The 14,704-nt window shown below is 56.2% G+C and overlaps 1 protein-coding gene across 2 annotated transcripts in view; it reads left to right on the top strand.

Moving 5' to 3' along the window:
* The window catches only part of IPO13 (importin 13), a 31,680-nt gene that overhangs the window by 3,152 nt on the left and 13,824 nt on the right, over positions 1 to 14,704 (top strand). For both annotated transcript variants that reach the window (XM_074906351.1, XM_074906350.1), the window contains exons 2-5: positions 6,638 to 7,374; positions 12,787 to 12,927; positions 13,096 to 13,237; positions 14,300 to 14,466. In XM_074906351.1, coding sequence (XP_074762452.1) covers positions 6,638 to 7,374; positions 12,787 to 12,927; positions 13,096 to 13,237; positions 14,300 to 14,466 — 1,187 coding nt within the window. The remainder of the gene's footprint in view (positions 1 to 6,637; positions 7,375 to 12,786; positions 12,928 to 13,095; positions 13,238 to 14,299; positions 14,467 to 14,704) is intronic.

Below are 14,704 nucleotides of genomic sequence, written 5' to 3'. Positions count from 1 at the left end.
TAAACGGTGCAGTCTGGTTTGTGACCTGCATGCGTTTTTGTGTGCCCATGAGCTGTACCTGGCATGACTGACAGCCTGATGGTGGGGTGACGCTGCCCTGGGGAGGTGATGCTCCTGCTGCTGGATGAACCCTGCTCTGGTGAAGATGTATTGCAGACATTCAGTCCCTGCTGGCTGTGTCCATTGTGAAGGAGCAGTGCACAAGCAGGACTTGTGCCTTGCATTTTTGGTCTCCCCCAGGTTAGGGGCGGCAGCACCTAACACTGTGCTGTTGGACAGAAGAGCAATGCAAGACCCTCTTTACCTGTTCTCAGTGCAGTTGAGTCTGCCCCAGCAGTATCCGCCTTTTTGAAATAAGAAAGAAGGCGGTGCCATTCCTCCATGAATTTCCCAAGTGCCTGCTCTTGCCCTCTTTTTTTTTGTCTGATTCCTTCCAGGTCTTTTCTCCCTTGGCCTGCATCTCATCCTCTGGGGTGTTTGTAATATTCACTGACGTCTTTTCCCAAGCACATTAGCGGTCTGGCATCTCTGGGCCTTCCAGATTGCCGTGTGCCTCTCTGGAGATGCCTGATGAATGCACAGAGTCTCTCTGGCAGGATGGGTAGGCGGGGTGTCATGGAGCTGACATCCGGAGCCTACCGTGATGGGAGAGGGGTGGCTTTGATCACTGCTCCTCGGAGATGCTGAGCCTCAGGGATGTGGCAGCTGCTGGGCTGCCTTCCACCCAGGAGGATGGGGAGGAGAAACACAAATGCGTCTGCTTTCTTGAGAAAAAGGTTATTGCCTGTCTTCAGAAACCTGATCAAGACAATTATGATTACATCAGGGTTGGGGAATGGCATCCCCTGTCTGGTGCATCACTGGCAGCAGCTTGGCCTCTTCTTCCTTAGAGGCAGCCCACGTATGTGAGATGTGGCTGCCGTGCTGGGGTTGGTAAGTCAGGGGCCTCAGGAGGGGAGATTCTTGCAAAATTGAGGGAAGTGAGGAGTCACCTCGTTTAGTGTTTAAGCAGATCTTCACTGCAGAAGCAGGTTCCACCCAGACCCAACCTTGGCTGGACACTTTGCTCCTTTGTGTGGCGTGGTGGTGATGAGATGAGAGGGCAGCACCTTCTGTTTGCTGGGGTTTGGCTGTGCCCTGCAAGGGCCATCACTAGAGCCTCATCTTAGCTCCAAAGTTTTACAGAGTGGTAATGGGTGGGATTGGTACCTGGGTGCCAGAGGGGATTCCTCTCTCACAACATTTGTGAGCTCGTTTACTGAAATGATGCCACACAAGATGGTGGGCAGGGGTGTTTGGGTCACCCTTGCAAATCGCCCTGGGCTCTGTGCTCCCAGGGTTCCTCTCTGGTCCTGCTTACTCCTCCTTGCTCACCACAACAGTGGTGGCTCCTGGCCTGAGGATGCATTTATCTCCTGCAGCCCCCATCCCTGCTGGGGACCGTGCCGTTCCCTGCAAAGGGCTGCTGGAAGTGAAGTAGCAGGAGGGATGCTGAGGCTGCCAAGCTGCGTCTGGGCTGCAGCCCCTTCCAGACAGCCAAGGAGTCGGCGTGGGCAAGCTGGGCTCAAAGAGGGGCTGCGAAGAAGCAGCACCTCTTATTAGGAGAGGGGCCAAAAAATCCCTTTTCTTTGGGCCTGCTGGCAAAGTGTGGGTCCCCTGAGCAGGAGCAGCATGCCTGGCAGTGCACGCACGGCTTTATTTTCCATCCATTTGCTATCCTTGACGGTTCGGCAGGCTGCTGCCTTCCCGGGGCTGTTGGCTGCTCAGCCTGCCCCGCAGTGGCAGGGGGAGGATGGCTGCTGCAGGCAGGGGGGAGGCAGGGATGACATTCCCTTCGCTCGGCAGAGCCGTGGTAATGGCTGTGCTGTCACAGGCCTGGAGTGCTGGCGGTGCGAGTGCGTTCAGCTAGAAAGGACAACGAGAGGCTGCAGCAGGAGGCATCCTGGGGCTCCCGCTGGAAGAAGGCTGGTGGCTGCTGAGGGGCCGTGGCTGCAGGCACAGAGCAAAGAGCAGAACAGGACTGTGTTTTGCAACTTGCTGTTTCCCCTGCTGGGTTGCAGACCTCAGGGCTGTACCTGATGTCACCTCCATTTGCACCCCTGGAGGGGACCTGTGTCCCCGTGGAGCCCCCCAGGAACAGCAGGCATCATACTCGGCTCTGTGGGGCTGAAGTCACACCTCTGGGGCTCCTCTTGTCCCCACAAACGGCATGGACACTACACCTCTATGCTGGGGACCCTATCTTAATGTATTTATCTGGTGCAGTCAGGGAGACAGCCTGCTGGCTGTGGGCTCCCTGCACAAGCTCCAAGGAGTGAGGGCTGGGAGATTCTGGGCTCATAGCAGCTCCTTTTCCCTCCCGATACTGGAGTGCAACCTAAGATCAGGTGCCTTTGCTTGGCAGTAACTCTGCTTGGACTGGTTCCTCTTCACCTCCCAAAGTGACCAGCCCGTGCTTCTGACCCGTGCCTTTTGGGCAAGCTGCCCTGCCCCAAGGCAGTTTGCTTGAGGGTAAGCTTACTTGGCTCTCTTGATGGGCTGATGCCGCTCCAGTGACTAGAGCTTCACTGAGGCTTTGGCCACAGCTTTTTAGAGCAGGGAAGAACCATCATAACAAGCTTGAATTATTTGCAACAAGCAGAGCTGATGTTGGAGAAAGCTCCTTCCCTGGCCAAAGGGCATAGCTGACAGCTGGGCTGTTTACCAGATCTCACGTTACACGTCTAATTGTGGAGGAGGCAGGTCTGGTGTCAGCCACCCATTCAAATCAGAGTTCACAAAGCCTCCCTGTTAGATGTCACTGCCCGATTTCATGCCTTCTGCTTCTCCCTCCTGGCACTAATGAGTTCCTCTCATCATGTCCAGCTCTTCCTGATGGGCCTGAGAGTGCTGGCCAGTGCAGTGATGTCAAAGTCCAACAGCAGCCGGTGCTGGTGCCTGCCTGTGGGATGAGGATGGTGCCTTTCGTGCCTGGGGAGGAGTGTGCTGTGTGTTCAGGTGCCCTTGGGCAGAGCATGGTGCCTTGCAGCCTTCTGTCCCAAGCTCTCAGCAGAGAATGGTGCTCAGATGATGTGCATGGTAAGCTAGGGAGAGACCCCCTAGTCTTCTCCCACGGGTTTCATCTGCTGCTTTGAGCTGGGCTAGGATGGTCCCAGTATTGATGCCCATCCTTGAAGGTCCTCTGAAAAGCTCTCCACTGTCATGTAGAGCACCAGATGGGGCATGATGTCAGTAGCCCTGGCACGTGTGCTGCCTTGCCTCTCTACCTGGCATCCTGCACGCAAGTAGGAACAGCCATGCTCTGGCCAGGAGCCACCACAGCCGGTCCCATCCTGGACAGGGTGCTTGGGGAAGCGGGTGAGAAAACCAGCAGTCGTGTTGTTCCAGAATATTCTTCTGACTTCCAACAGCTTGTGTGACTCTTCAGCATCAGATTTGTTTCCATCCTATGAATAATTTAACGTAGCTGATAGACTGTGTCATCTCACCACTTGCGCTGTTTCCTTGAGGTGCTGAGCAGTGGAGGCTCCAGCATTCCCTGGGGGCCTCCACAGGAAACCTCCCCAGAGGTTCTGTGAGGGAGGAGCTGGGCTCTGGGGTGGTGTTGCTGGGTGATGGATGCCTCTCTGGAGAGTTCACTAGTGACAGCAGGTGCTCTGTGCAGGGCAGAGCATGAGGGGTGCAGGGGAGGTGTTGGGGTGGTGGTAGGAAAGCCATCCACGTGGCTGGAAAGCTGGTCCTGCCCAGGGACGTGTGTTGTGACCCAATGGCTCACTGTTCCTCTAATGCAGTGGTAGTGACGTCTCCTCAGCATGAACGTTGAGGGGGACATCTACAATAGCTCTCCCTCTTTGCCATTGTTTCAATGCAGCAGCTGTTTTTTTGGCATTGACGGTGCTGGAGTCTTTGCTGCGGGGGCTGCGTGCAGGATATTTGCACCTCAGCTTCACACTGGGCTCTGCCTGATTGCTCGCTCCTCTCCCTCCAGTTGGGTGATCCCATGAAAGCACCAGGGTCTGCTTGCTTGGAGGCTTTGGCAGGATCAGGCCTTAGCCAGCAGCACTGCAGCCCCAGGCAGGTGGAGGATGAGCCCGCAGCCGCTTCCCAGCGGGCAGGCTGTACGGCAGCCTCCGCTCTGCTGTCCTGCCACGTTCCCCGTCACCAGCAGTGCGGTGTAAGGCACACCCCACACGCCTGCCGCTCCGGGGCTCACTTCGGTGTGCCCAGAGTGTGTGTTGTGCCACGCTTTGCCTGCCCAGTGACCGTGAGACCATGAAGCAGCAGCCCTGCAGCCAGCAGAGGTGAGTGGCTGGGGACCTGGTGTGTTGGGAGCCCAGCACTGGAATCCAGGTCTGGGCTCCACATGTGGTGTGGTGCGTACTTCGCAAACCTCATACTGGATTAGAGGTTAGGGCTCCTGGGCTGTGTGTACAGGTTGTGCCTCATAATATATGATGAATAGGGATATTTTTGCCCCCACATTTTTCTAAGTGTTAGCAGGAAGACTATTCAAAATAGAAGAAATCAATTAATTAGAGAATGTGTGGGGGTGTAAACAGAGAGACCGGGAGGAGGTGGGGAGGGTCCTGGGCTAGGGAGCAGGCAGAGGGGACTGTTACCAGCCTTTGCACCTTATTGGGGTGTCCAGTGAGTGGGGAAGGGAAAGAGTGAGTGGGCCATCACTGACTCTGAGAATCTCAAGTGAGATTTCTTTTGGGAAGAAAATAAGCAGCAAGCTCTGACAAGAGCAAGTAAGAGACCGAGGTGGTAATGGAGGAGATAGTTGGGAGCTCCAGCTCAAGCCCTGCTGCAGGATGACTCAGTCCTTAGCGAAAGAGCAGGGGTAGGAGCCAGGTTTTTACCACCAGGAGTGATTGAGCTTTTAGAACATCTGCAGCTACTGCTCAGTAGTGGAGTGTTGCTTTGATGGGAGGGGATGACAGTGCTTACTTGTGCCCCAGCAGCTGAGTGATGCTTTGGGCAAAAGTCAGAGATAGCTGAGAACAGAGCAAGGTTTTGGCTAGCTGCTGATAACTCATGGGCTCCCTTGGCCACTCTGTTGGGACCGATTTCTTTCTCCCTGTGTCCTGCTTATCTAGGTTAACCTTTTCTGTGTCAGGATACATCTTTTAGTGGGACAGATGCCTGTCCCTCTGCAGACCATGTTGGCTGGCTCAGTCTCCTACGACGTACTCCATAACCTCTTTCTTTCTTACAAAGAAGTTATCCTCATTTTCCTCTGCCACAAAGTCTTGAACAGAGGTGTTTCAAATGATGGCTCGGACAATGCCATCTCTCTAAGGTTCCTTCCATTTCATCCTGCTCTTTGGTCTTGTGCTGGGAAGCAGTGGGAGACACAAGCACTTGCTTGGGAAGCTTGTTCCTGTGCCCCAAGCTGCCGGCTCTGCATGCTTAAAAATAGGGTTTAAATCCTCTCCTGGGTACAAGAACCACACAAGAATTTCATAGAGCTCTTTAGGGGGGAGGAGAGGGATATCTGAGATCTGGAGCCAGGTTGGGGACACAAAAAATCCTCTGCACCTGCTGGAATCATCCTCCTATTTGCTGGTGGGGTGTGACGGGTGCCTGATAGCCTGACAAATGCCATTGCTTTTCCTTGCTCCTGGCGTGTGCAGTCAGCAATTTGAAACGAAACATGCTGTGCCAGGCAGAAAACCTCGCTGCTGGAAGATGGATTCAGGCAAGGGGTAGTTACTCTCCCCCTCTGTGTGTGAGGGCATCACTGATTACCAGTTGCACCCACTCAGGATAAGTAACTAATCAATGTTGGCCTTAAGATCTATATAATATTCCTCTGCAAATAAAGCCTTACAGCCTGTGTGAGGCTGTTTATGTGGATCTGAGCTCTGCAAAGCAGTAACTAGATTCCCAAAGCCATCAGAGCAGGTAAGTGATGTTCACCTTCTCCATACAGAGACATGGAGTGAGCAGCCTCAGACTGTTGTGGGAGGTGGTGGCAGAGGCAGGGTTAGATGCCAGCACTCCTGCCTCAGCTATAACTGCGCAGGTTTGGGAATACTTCAGAGGGACTCTGTAGAGGGATTAATTCCCAAGTTTAGTGACTGTGGGTTTCCAGGGCTCTGCACAATCTGACAGATGAAGATATCTGCAGCAGGTCTTGTGTTCCTTGGGCTCCCAGATGCAAGCTTTGAGCTGCACGTGCTTTATGAGAGCCGGTGCACCCATAGCGCCTTTCTGAGAGCAGGTGGGGTGGAAGGCGGGAGTGCTGGTGTCCCTCACAGCCCTCATGTGCCAGAGGGGTCCTGTGCCCACCCCAGTGATGGCGCATCAGCAGGAAAGCAGGTGGGTTCTGCATGGGTGAAGGCGAGGATGGGAGATGACTAAGGAAAAGAAATTTCCAGACTGCAGCATGAGAGGAGGAGGGGAAGAATGCTTTGCAGGTCCTTGCCCACTGCCAGATCGCTCTCACTTTACTGAGAGTCTAAGGAGGGAGGCCAGCTAATGCAGGGCAACATGGGGAGCAGGGCTGGCTTTGCAGGGCAGTGGCTGGCGGGCAGCCCGGGCGCTGGGCTCTGTCCTGCTGAGCCTTCTCCTGGCAGGACTGGCCACGGTGGTGCTCCTCGGCTGCTCTAGGATGCTTCCCTCTCTCTTCCAGGCTCTCCATCAGCTGTATTATGACCCAAACATCGAGAATAAGAACTTGGCTCAGAAATGGCTGATGCAGGCGCAGGTGTCCCCCCAGGCGTGGCACTTCAGCTGGCTGCTTCTCCACATGGACAAAGTGCCTGAGATCCAGTACTTTGGTGCCAGTGCTCTACACATTAAAATCTCCCGTTACTGGAATGACATCCCAGCTGACCAGTACGAGAGCCTCAAGTCGCAGCTCTTCACCCACATCACCCGCTTCGCCAGTGGCTCCAAGATTGTGCTGACCCGGCTGTGCGTGGCGCTGGCCTCCCTGGCGCTCAGCATGATGCCAGAGGCCTGGCCCTGTGCCGTGGCAGACATGGTGCGCATGTTCCAGGCGGAGGACTCCAACGTGGACGGGCGAGCGCGGTGCCTAGCACTGCTGGAGCTGCTGACGGTGCTGCCCGAGGAGTTTCAGACCAGCCGCCTGCCACAGTACCGCAAGGGCCAGGTACGCAGCGTCCTGGCACAGGAGTGCGGCTCTGTCTTCCCTTTGCTGGAGCAGCTGCTGCAGCAGCAGGACTCCCCGGGTTTCATCAAGCAGAAGGTGTTGAAGTGCTTCTCCAGCTGGGTGCAGCTGGAGATCCCGCTGATGGACTGCGAGAACCTGATCCAGGCAGCTTTCACCTCTCTGCAGGACCCGGAGCTCTTCGACACGGCGGTGGAGGCTGTTGTCAATGCTATTTCCCAGCCCGATGCCCAGAGGTAAGGGCAGCCTCTCCCATGTGCTGCGGGCTGGTGCTCCTGGGCATTGGCAGGGGAATGGGGTAGGGAGGAGCAACCTCAGGCTTTTTTCTAGCTACTGTCAGCCCTGGAGGTCACGATGACAGAGTTTGGGAGTGGGAGATATTAAAAGCAGCTGGAGGCTACTGGCTTCACACGGTTGGTCCTAGAACACTTTGCACTATGGTTTATTTGTGGGGACCATGTAGCAGCCCATCTCCAACCCCCTGCTCTCAAGCAGAGGAGGATGCTCCCTTCTGGCTCCTTGTGTTGGATCCTGCAGCGCCCAGCCAGGGAGCAGCTGCCTGTCTCCTGCCAGTGGCAGTTCAGAGACCCTCCTCTGCCTCGTGCTGCTGGTCCAGCCAAGAAGCTGGTTTGATGCGGAGATAATAAAACCAGACCTGTCGGTCTTCTCTCACTTCCTGGCTCCAACAGCTTGTGCCAACAGAGGACTCGTCCTTTGTGGCCGTGGCTGCCCCTGGAGCAGCTGAGCTGGGAGCTGGGGCTGGGGCAGGTCCTGCCAGGGCCGCACTGTGGGTCTCTGAGCTCGTCTGCTTGGCCGCGTTGTCTGAGCTGCTGTCAGCTCTCTGAACCGGTGCCTGCAGAAGGGAAAGTACATCTCCTCCGGTTCGTGTGGCCACATCCCCTCCTGGCTGCTTAGCAACCTTCCCCCAAAGAGGAGGGTTTCCTTGAAGGCTGAGCTGAGCTGCTGCTGCTGTTTGTCCCTGCGCATCGCTGCACATCGCGCAGGCTCCAGCCCTCTGCAGCGGTGCGGATGCTGCTGCGGTTGTGAGCCCTGGTCCTCTCCTTGGCTCCAGGCAGGGGCAGCCGGCGCAGTCCCCGGCTCGAGGGCAACCAGGGGCTGTATTTTTCGATGACAAGGGGGGTTGCATCTGGAGACTGCAAGTCCCAGTGTGCAAAGGGACACATTAGGATTTTGATGCATTGCCAGGTGTGGGGAGAACATTGCTAGCATTCACAAGATTCCTTGTACCTGGCAAAGACTGTGGGCCAGCCCAAACCCTTGTAGTGGGATTAGTGCAGAAAATTAGAAGGTGAGAGGAGGTGACATGCATTTCTGAAATGTTGAACTCTGTCTTCCTTCTTTCCATTTCTCTTGAATCTCAGAGGTCCCTTGGCTGTGATTCTACACCTGTGTGCAGTAGCCTGGCCCTGCAACGCTATTCTTCAGTGCATTAAAAGCCTGAGCTTTTGGCTGAGCTTTCAAAGTGAATTTTGGAGAGAAGTGTGGCTGACAGTGGAGTTTCCTCACTGCTCCTGTGCTGACCCTGCCGTGCAGTTCCTGGCCCCATTCAGTGCTGCCACACTGCTTGCTCCCTTACAGCATCACTGGTACTTGCTCTCCATCCCTCTCCCTGGAGGCATCATTGGCCACAGCAGAGCACCCTCCTGTCTGTAGGCATGGGGGCAGTGGTCAGGATGGGGTGGGCAGCTGGACTGAAAGACTGCCCAGTGTGTGGGCACGGGGACAGCGGTGGCATTGTCACAGGGTCGGCCTGCCAGGCGGTGTGTGGTGTCGGCTGCTCCAGGGAGGAGCAGGACTGTGCTTGGTGCTGAGATCTGGGATGGCTTCAGGAGTGGGGTAGCTCATACAACCACAGCTTCCCAGCCCCAGTGGGCTCTCTCTTCCCCTTTGTTCCTTGTGTCCTCCATCCCGTGTCCCTCCTCCTGCTTCCCCTGGTGCCAGCTGTCCCGCCCCTCAGGCTTTGTTGCTCAGCCACAGCAGATCCAGCTCTTCCCCGAGCCCCCAGGGAGTCTTCTGACCTTTCTGTCTTATCTCGCCAATGTGGGAGAACCTTGCTGCTTTTCAGCAGCTCTCTGCCTCCTATCTCTCGCCTTTGTTTCCTCAGGGGCCTGGCTCCCCACTGCCCTTGGCCACAGGCTCAGAGCATCCTTGGTGCTGCTGACACGGTCCTCTCCAGAACTTTGTAGGCATCGCTTTGTGAGAGGGTTGGTCTCGGGGCTCCCCACTTTCCCATGGGTTCCCCTGGGGACCTGGACCCCGTGTCTTTCCCAGCTGACTTCATTGACATTGGTGTGGAGGTGATCGTGCAGGTGTGCTTCTACTGTCAACAGAAGGCTCAGTGACTCATGAGCTTGGCTTCTGCCACCGTGGGTTAGGTAGCCTGGGGGCCATCTTCTTGTGGGAGCACCACCTTGCAAGGCATCCCTCACACTGCAACTCCTCAACCTGGGAGCAGCTGGCTGCCAATCTTGTCCAGGTGGAGAAGGGCAGGTGGGACCTCGTGGGCAAGGATCAATGGGCCATGCACTGCCTCACTCTTGGGTAAGTTGCTTGTGCCGGTGGCTTCTATTTCTCTGCCGGAGAGCAGCAGCGGGTGGCTTTCCTGCCTTCGAGGTGTTACTAGAGATGATGCAGCAGAGATCTGTAGGTGCGAAGTGTTTGATCTCCTTAGCTGCCAGGTGGGTGGGAGCCCTCTGCACCCAGAGGGGAAGGGGTGTCTCAGGCACTGCTGGAGTCTGGACACCACTCCTCTGTTAGGATACAGCATTCCTAAGAAACCTTGGAGGCTTGTCCAGGAACTTGCAACTGGAGCACCTCTGTGTGCACTTCTGCTCTCGGAGTCAGTGGGAAGCTCCTTGAGTTGCAGGAGAGCAGGAATGGAGATATTGTTGCATCTCATTTGCAGAGGAGACTTGGGCTGGATTTTCTGTCTCATTTGAGGATTATCCCCCAGCTAAGCAGGTCAGAGAGCTTGGCGGCACGTGCTGCAGGGGGAGAGCTGGCATCCAGCGCTTGGCCATGCTCCTGCAGCCTGGTGGGTAGTGTCAGAGGGGAGAGGGACCTCCACATGGTGTGTGCCCATGGTGGTAGTTACAGAGCATGGGTGCCGGACACTGAGCTGCCTCTCTGAAAGCAGCAGGATGTTGCTGCAGTGGTGAAGCTGGCAGGATCGCAGGTCTGGGTGGGATTGCTTGGTGTCCAGCCCATCCTTTCCTGGCACTTGGTGCTGAATCCCTGAAGAGGAATTGCATTAGAAGAATTTTGCAAGAGCTTCATTAGAAACAGGTTTTTAATATGGTGGGTTTTTTTCATCAGGACATGGCTCAGATTTCAGATTAGGAAGGATGAACTTATCCTATATGAGCTGCCTGTATCTCCCCTCTGCAGTTGTCCCCTGCACCATGGTGTGGTTTAGGAAGGGTTGTGGGAAGAGCAGAGCCAGTGCTGGCCCTGTGGAGGGAGCTGTGGATGCTGCAGTTCACTGGGCTTTGAGAAGGGACTGGATAAACTCACAGAAGAAAAATTTGCTCAGCTGCTAAATACCACGATAGCAAATCTTGCACAGGAAGGCTAATACAAATTGCTGGAGGGAGTTACACAGGGAACCATCACCATATGGCTGCCACATTCATGTGCTCTTTCACAGGCATTGCCAGTTATTGGCTGCTGGAGACAGGCTGCTCAGCTGGGCAGCCAGAGGCTCGCCTGGGCTGGGCTGGGTTTGTCCGCTCCTGCCCAGTGCTGGGGTGCCGGGGGTGGGAAACGGTGGCTGGAGCAGGGCCGGCAGGCACGGTGGCTGCCTCCTGGGGCAAGCTCTGTGCCTCGTCAGGGCCACGGTGCCAGCTGGTCACTCGGGGCTGGGAAGCAGCATTGAGTAGGTGGGGTGGCCTCCTGCTCCTGGCCGTGGAGAAGAGGAGCCCAGCTCCAGCTGGCTTGGCCATGGCTCTTGGGTGACTAGGTAAAGCAACTCACTTAGAGTAGGAGTCTCCCTCCTCGCTGTGGACCCTTATGTCTGCATAGGCAGTGAGCAGAGCAAGGTGGTGTTCAGGACGTGCTTCACCCAACCTTTTCTAGAAGTCTTCACTAACATGAGATGAGTTGCAGCATGGAAGCAAATCCAGGTGGTTCTCTCTGTTGGCTGTGCAGGGGCTCCAAGGAACCAGCTCAGGTCTAGGCATCTGCACTCTGAGTGTTTCAAGGGAACCAGCAGAAGGAGGATCCTTGTTATAAACTACTAAAGTCATGAGAACATCTTTAAGGTAATGTGAGCCCAGTGCTGTGGAGGAAGGATGGCTGTGCTGTACACTGGAGCAGGGGAAGGTCCCCTGTGCCTTTTTGTCAGCTCCCTTGGGCTGACCCTGATGGCACCATCGGTTCCATGGGAGAGGACCTGGTGAATTCCCAAATTCTCCATTATCACTGTGCTCCCACACTGCCATGAGCATCACTCATGGGGCATCAGAAGCTTCAGAGTGATTTACACCACCAGAGCAGCTCTCTTCCTGTGCTGGTGACACCGATGACTTTGTTTGCTCCTACATCAGCAATAGGAATAGCTGCCAGTGTGCTTGGCAGACCTACTGCTTTGGTGTGGATATGCAGCTGTCCTGGTGTCAGCACTTGCATCTCTTCCCCGTGGTGGGCACAGGCGAGCTGGCATCATGTCTGCCTCCTACTCCGAGCATCCTTGACCCCGCACCTGTGTGCAGTGGGGCAGGCGGGGAGTGCACGGAATAGCTGCAGCTCTGGATAACACGCCTCGGTGGGCAGGGAAATAGCAGGCTGCTCATCAGCCTCCGGCATGGCCTCTCTCCGGGGGCCCTGGGCTGTGTTTCACCTTGGCTGCCTCCTTCTCGTTGCCTTGGTTACCATCACTTACAGGCAGCGGCGCAGAGGGGAGGGGAGGCTGATGTGTGTGATGTGATGTGGGAGAGCTGTGCCACGCAGGGCTGTGGCAGCCTGGGAGGGTGAGGGGCCAGGGGGATGTGCTGTGGGGCCAGCATCCTCTTTGGGTAAGAGTCCCTGAGGGTGGCTACCTGCTTCATCCTGGCCAGAGAGCACAATCTAAACGTGCCCATGCTGGAGAGTCACACAGCTTCCACCGGCCGTTCTGCTGCCTCCATGGAGAGCTGAGATGCACCGGCTGCAATCGTGGCGGAAAGAGCTCGCAAGTCTGCTCTCAACGCCCTTCTCCCGCTCCCCCTCCCCGCCGATGCTGCAGCACACAGGCACAGCTCGCTCAGGGCTGGTCATGGCAGTAACAATTTAGTGCTGGTCAGGGGGTGCTGGCAGCTCTGCCAGCAGGTTTGGGCAGACAAGGCAGATGCCCACACCATGGTGCAGCAGGGGATTTGCACAGAGCTGATGGCCACTGGCTTGGATCTCCTCTTCACTTGCAGAGACTCCACTGTGAGAGTACTCAGGGCTTCAGCCTATGTCCTGATGCCACAAGCTGAGAGAAGAGTCCCTATAAGTGGTAGAGGCTCATGGATGTGTGCTGTTGCACAAAGCAGCCTTCCAGTAGGGAAAGCTGGGCAGGAGCCCTGGGAGAGATCAGGAGGGATGGATGCCCTGGCAGCCTGTGCTGGTGAAGCAATGCCCGGCATTGATTCAGGTTGTGCTTGCAGGTATGTGAACACCCTCCTGAAGCTCATCCCCCCTGTGCTGGGGCTCCAAGAGCAGCTGCGCCAGGCAGTCCAGAGCGGGGACATGGAGACGTCGCATGGGATCTGCCGCATTGCTGTGGCCTTGGGGGAGAACCATTCCCGGTGAGTGCTGGGGATGGTCCCCAGGGGAAGGAATGAGCTTGAAGCACCCCACTGTTCTCCACATGCTGCTTCATCCAGGGCCTGTCCGGCACCCGGTGATGTGTGTCAGGGCAGGGGAGCCAGGCTTAGGGCAGCTGTGCCACCCTGACCATTCTCTCTGCTCCCCAGGGCCCTTCTGGACCAGGTGGAGCACTGGCAGAGCTTCCTGGCCTTGGTCAACATGATCATGTTCTGCACCGGCATCCCTGGGCACTACCCTGTCAACGAAACCACCAGCTCCTTGACACTCACCTTCTGGTACACGCTGCAGGTCAGTGGCCATCATGGGGCAGCCTGCTCAGATCCTGTGCTCCGGGCAGGGCCGGAGGCATTGGTGCACAGGGACTGGGGTCTGGCCTGGCTGCATTTGGTCCCAGGGATTTCCGATGCCCCTGCTCCTCACCTTGCACTTGCAGCCACTGCAGGGCGTGTGCCTTAGAAATACTGGCCCTGTGGCTTGCTTTTTCTATCCCCAATCTTCCTTGGAAGTCTGAGCCAGCCTTTAAGGGCCTTGTTAACATAACTAATTAAAACTTCATGCTATCTTTTTTTCAGCAGCAGATCTGGTTGTTTAGCTCCTTGCTGCATGGCTGCACTGGCTGCAGGCAGGGAGGAGAGCCTGTGCCAGCTTACCACAGGCTAGACCCTGCTGCCAGGCTGGTGGTCATGGTGTCTCAGAGGAGGAAAGAGGGCTGGGGGCTGCTAGTGTCTGCCTAGTGTAGGGTCCCTCTCCCAGGGCCAGTGTTCCCTGTGCCAGCAGAACAGCCTTACCGTGTCGTGCTCTATTTTTAGCCCCCATTTATCCCCCGCTCTATTCTTCCGCAATGTAATGCAGAGTGACTGAGTGTGGGCAGGGAGGGGGGCGATGTCGGCGCCGTGCCGGCAGTTCCTCTGCTGCATGGGGCCAAGCTGAGGCTCCCACCTCCTCTTGCTGCTTCTCCGGATGGGTCTGAGGGTGCGAGAGCAGGCAGGAGTGCGCTGTGCTCCCCAGGCACCCATCACAGCCTGCCTCATGGAGGGTTTGAGGCCCGTGTGCAGGAGCATGCTCCTGAGGCTGTGACACAGCAGGGCAATTCAATCCTGCTGTAATGGTGCTCAAACACCTGAGGGTCTGCCCGGCTGCTGGGGCTTCTGGCAACTTGCCTCCAGATGCTGCTGCTGCTGCAGAAGGGCTCAATGTCAGGTGGACCTTGGGAAGCTGGAAATGCAATCTTCGAGGTGTAACAGGTCCCACTAGCCCTGGGAGATGTCTCTGAGTCCCCTATGCAGCAGGCATGCTAGCTCCATTTTCTTTCTCCTGCAACACCTGATGTATTCCTCCTCCTGCTACCAGGATGACATCCTCTCCTTTGAGCCAGACAAACAGGCGGTGTACCAGCAGGTCTACAGGCCTGTCTACTTCCAGCTGGTGGATGTGCTGCTGCACAAAGCCCAGTTTCCCTCCGATGAGGAGTATGGCTTCTGGTCTTCAGATGAGAAGGAGCAGTTTCGGATATACAGGTACAGCTGGGAGGTTTGGGTTTGCTTGTCAGGCAGGTGAGGATGCAGGCTGCATCCTGCCACCCTGGAAGCTGGGTGCTGTGGGGAGACCCAAGGAGGGACACGAGAGGAGATTCCTTCCACCAAGAGCTATTTTGGCTGTTCTGGTGATATGGAAACGAGCTGGTCTTTTGGCATGGCACCAGTTGCCCAGCCTAGGAAGCCCTGGGACCACTCCATATTGGGCTATGGCAGCATG

The sequence above is a fragment of the Athene noctua genome, chromosome 5 (genome assembly GCF_965140245.1).
Source record: "Athene noctua chromosome 5, bAthNoc1.hap1.1, whole genome shotgun sequence".
Classification (NCBI taxonomy): Eukaryota; Metazoa; Chordata; class Aves; order Strigiformes; family Strigidae; genus Athene; species Athene noctua.
This window is presented reverse-complemented; position numbering and strand designations above follow the sequence as displayed.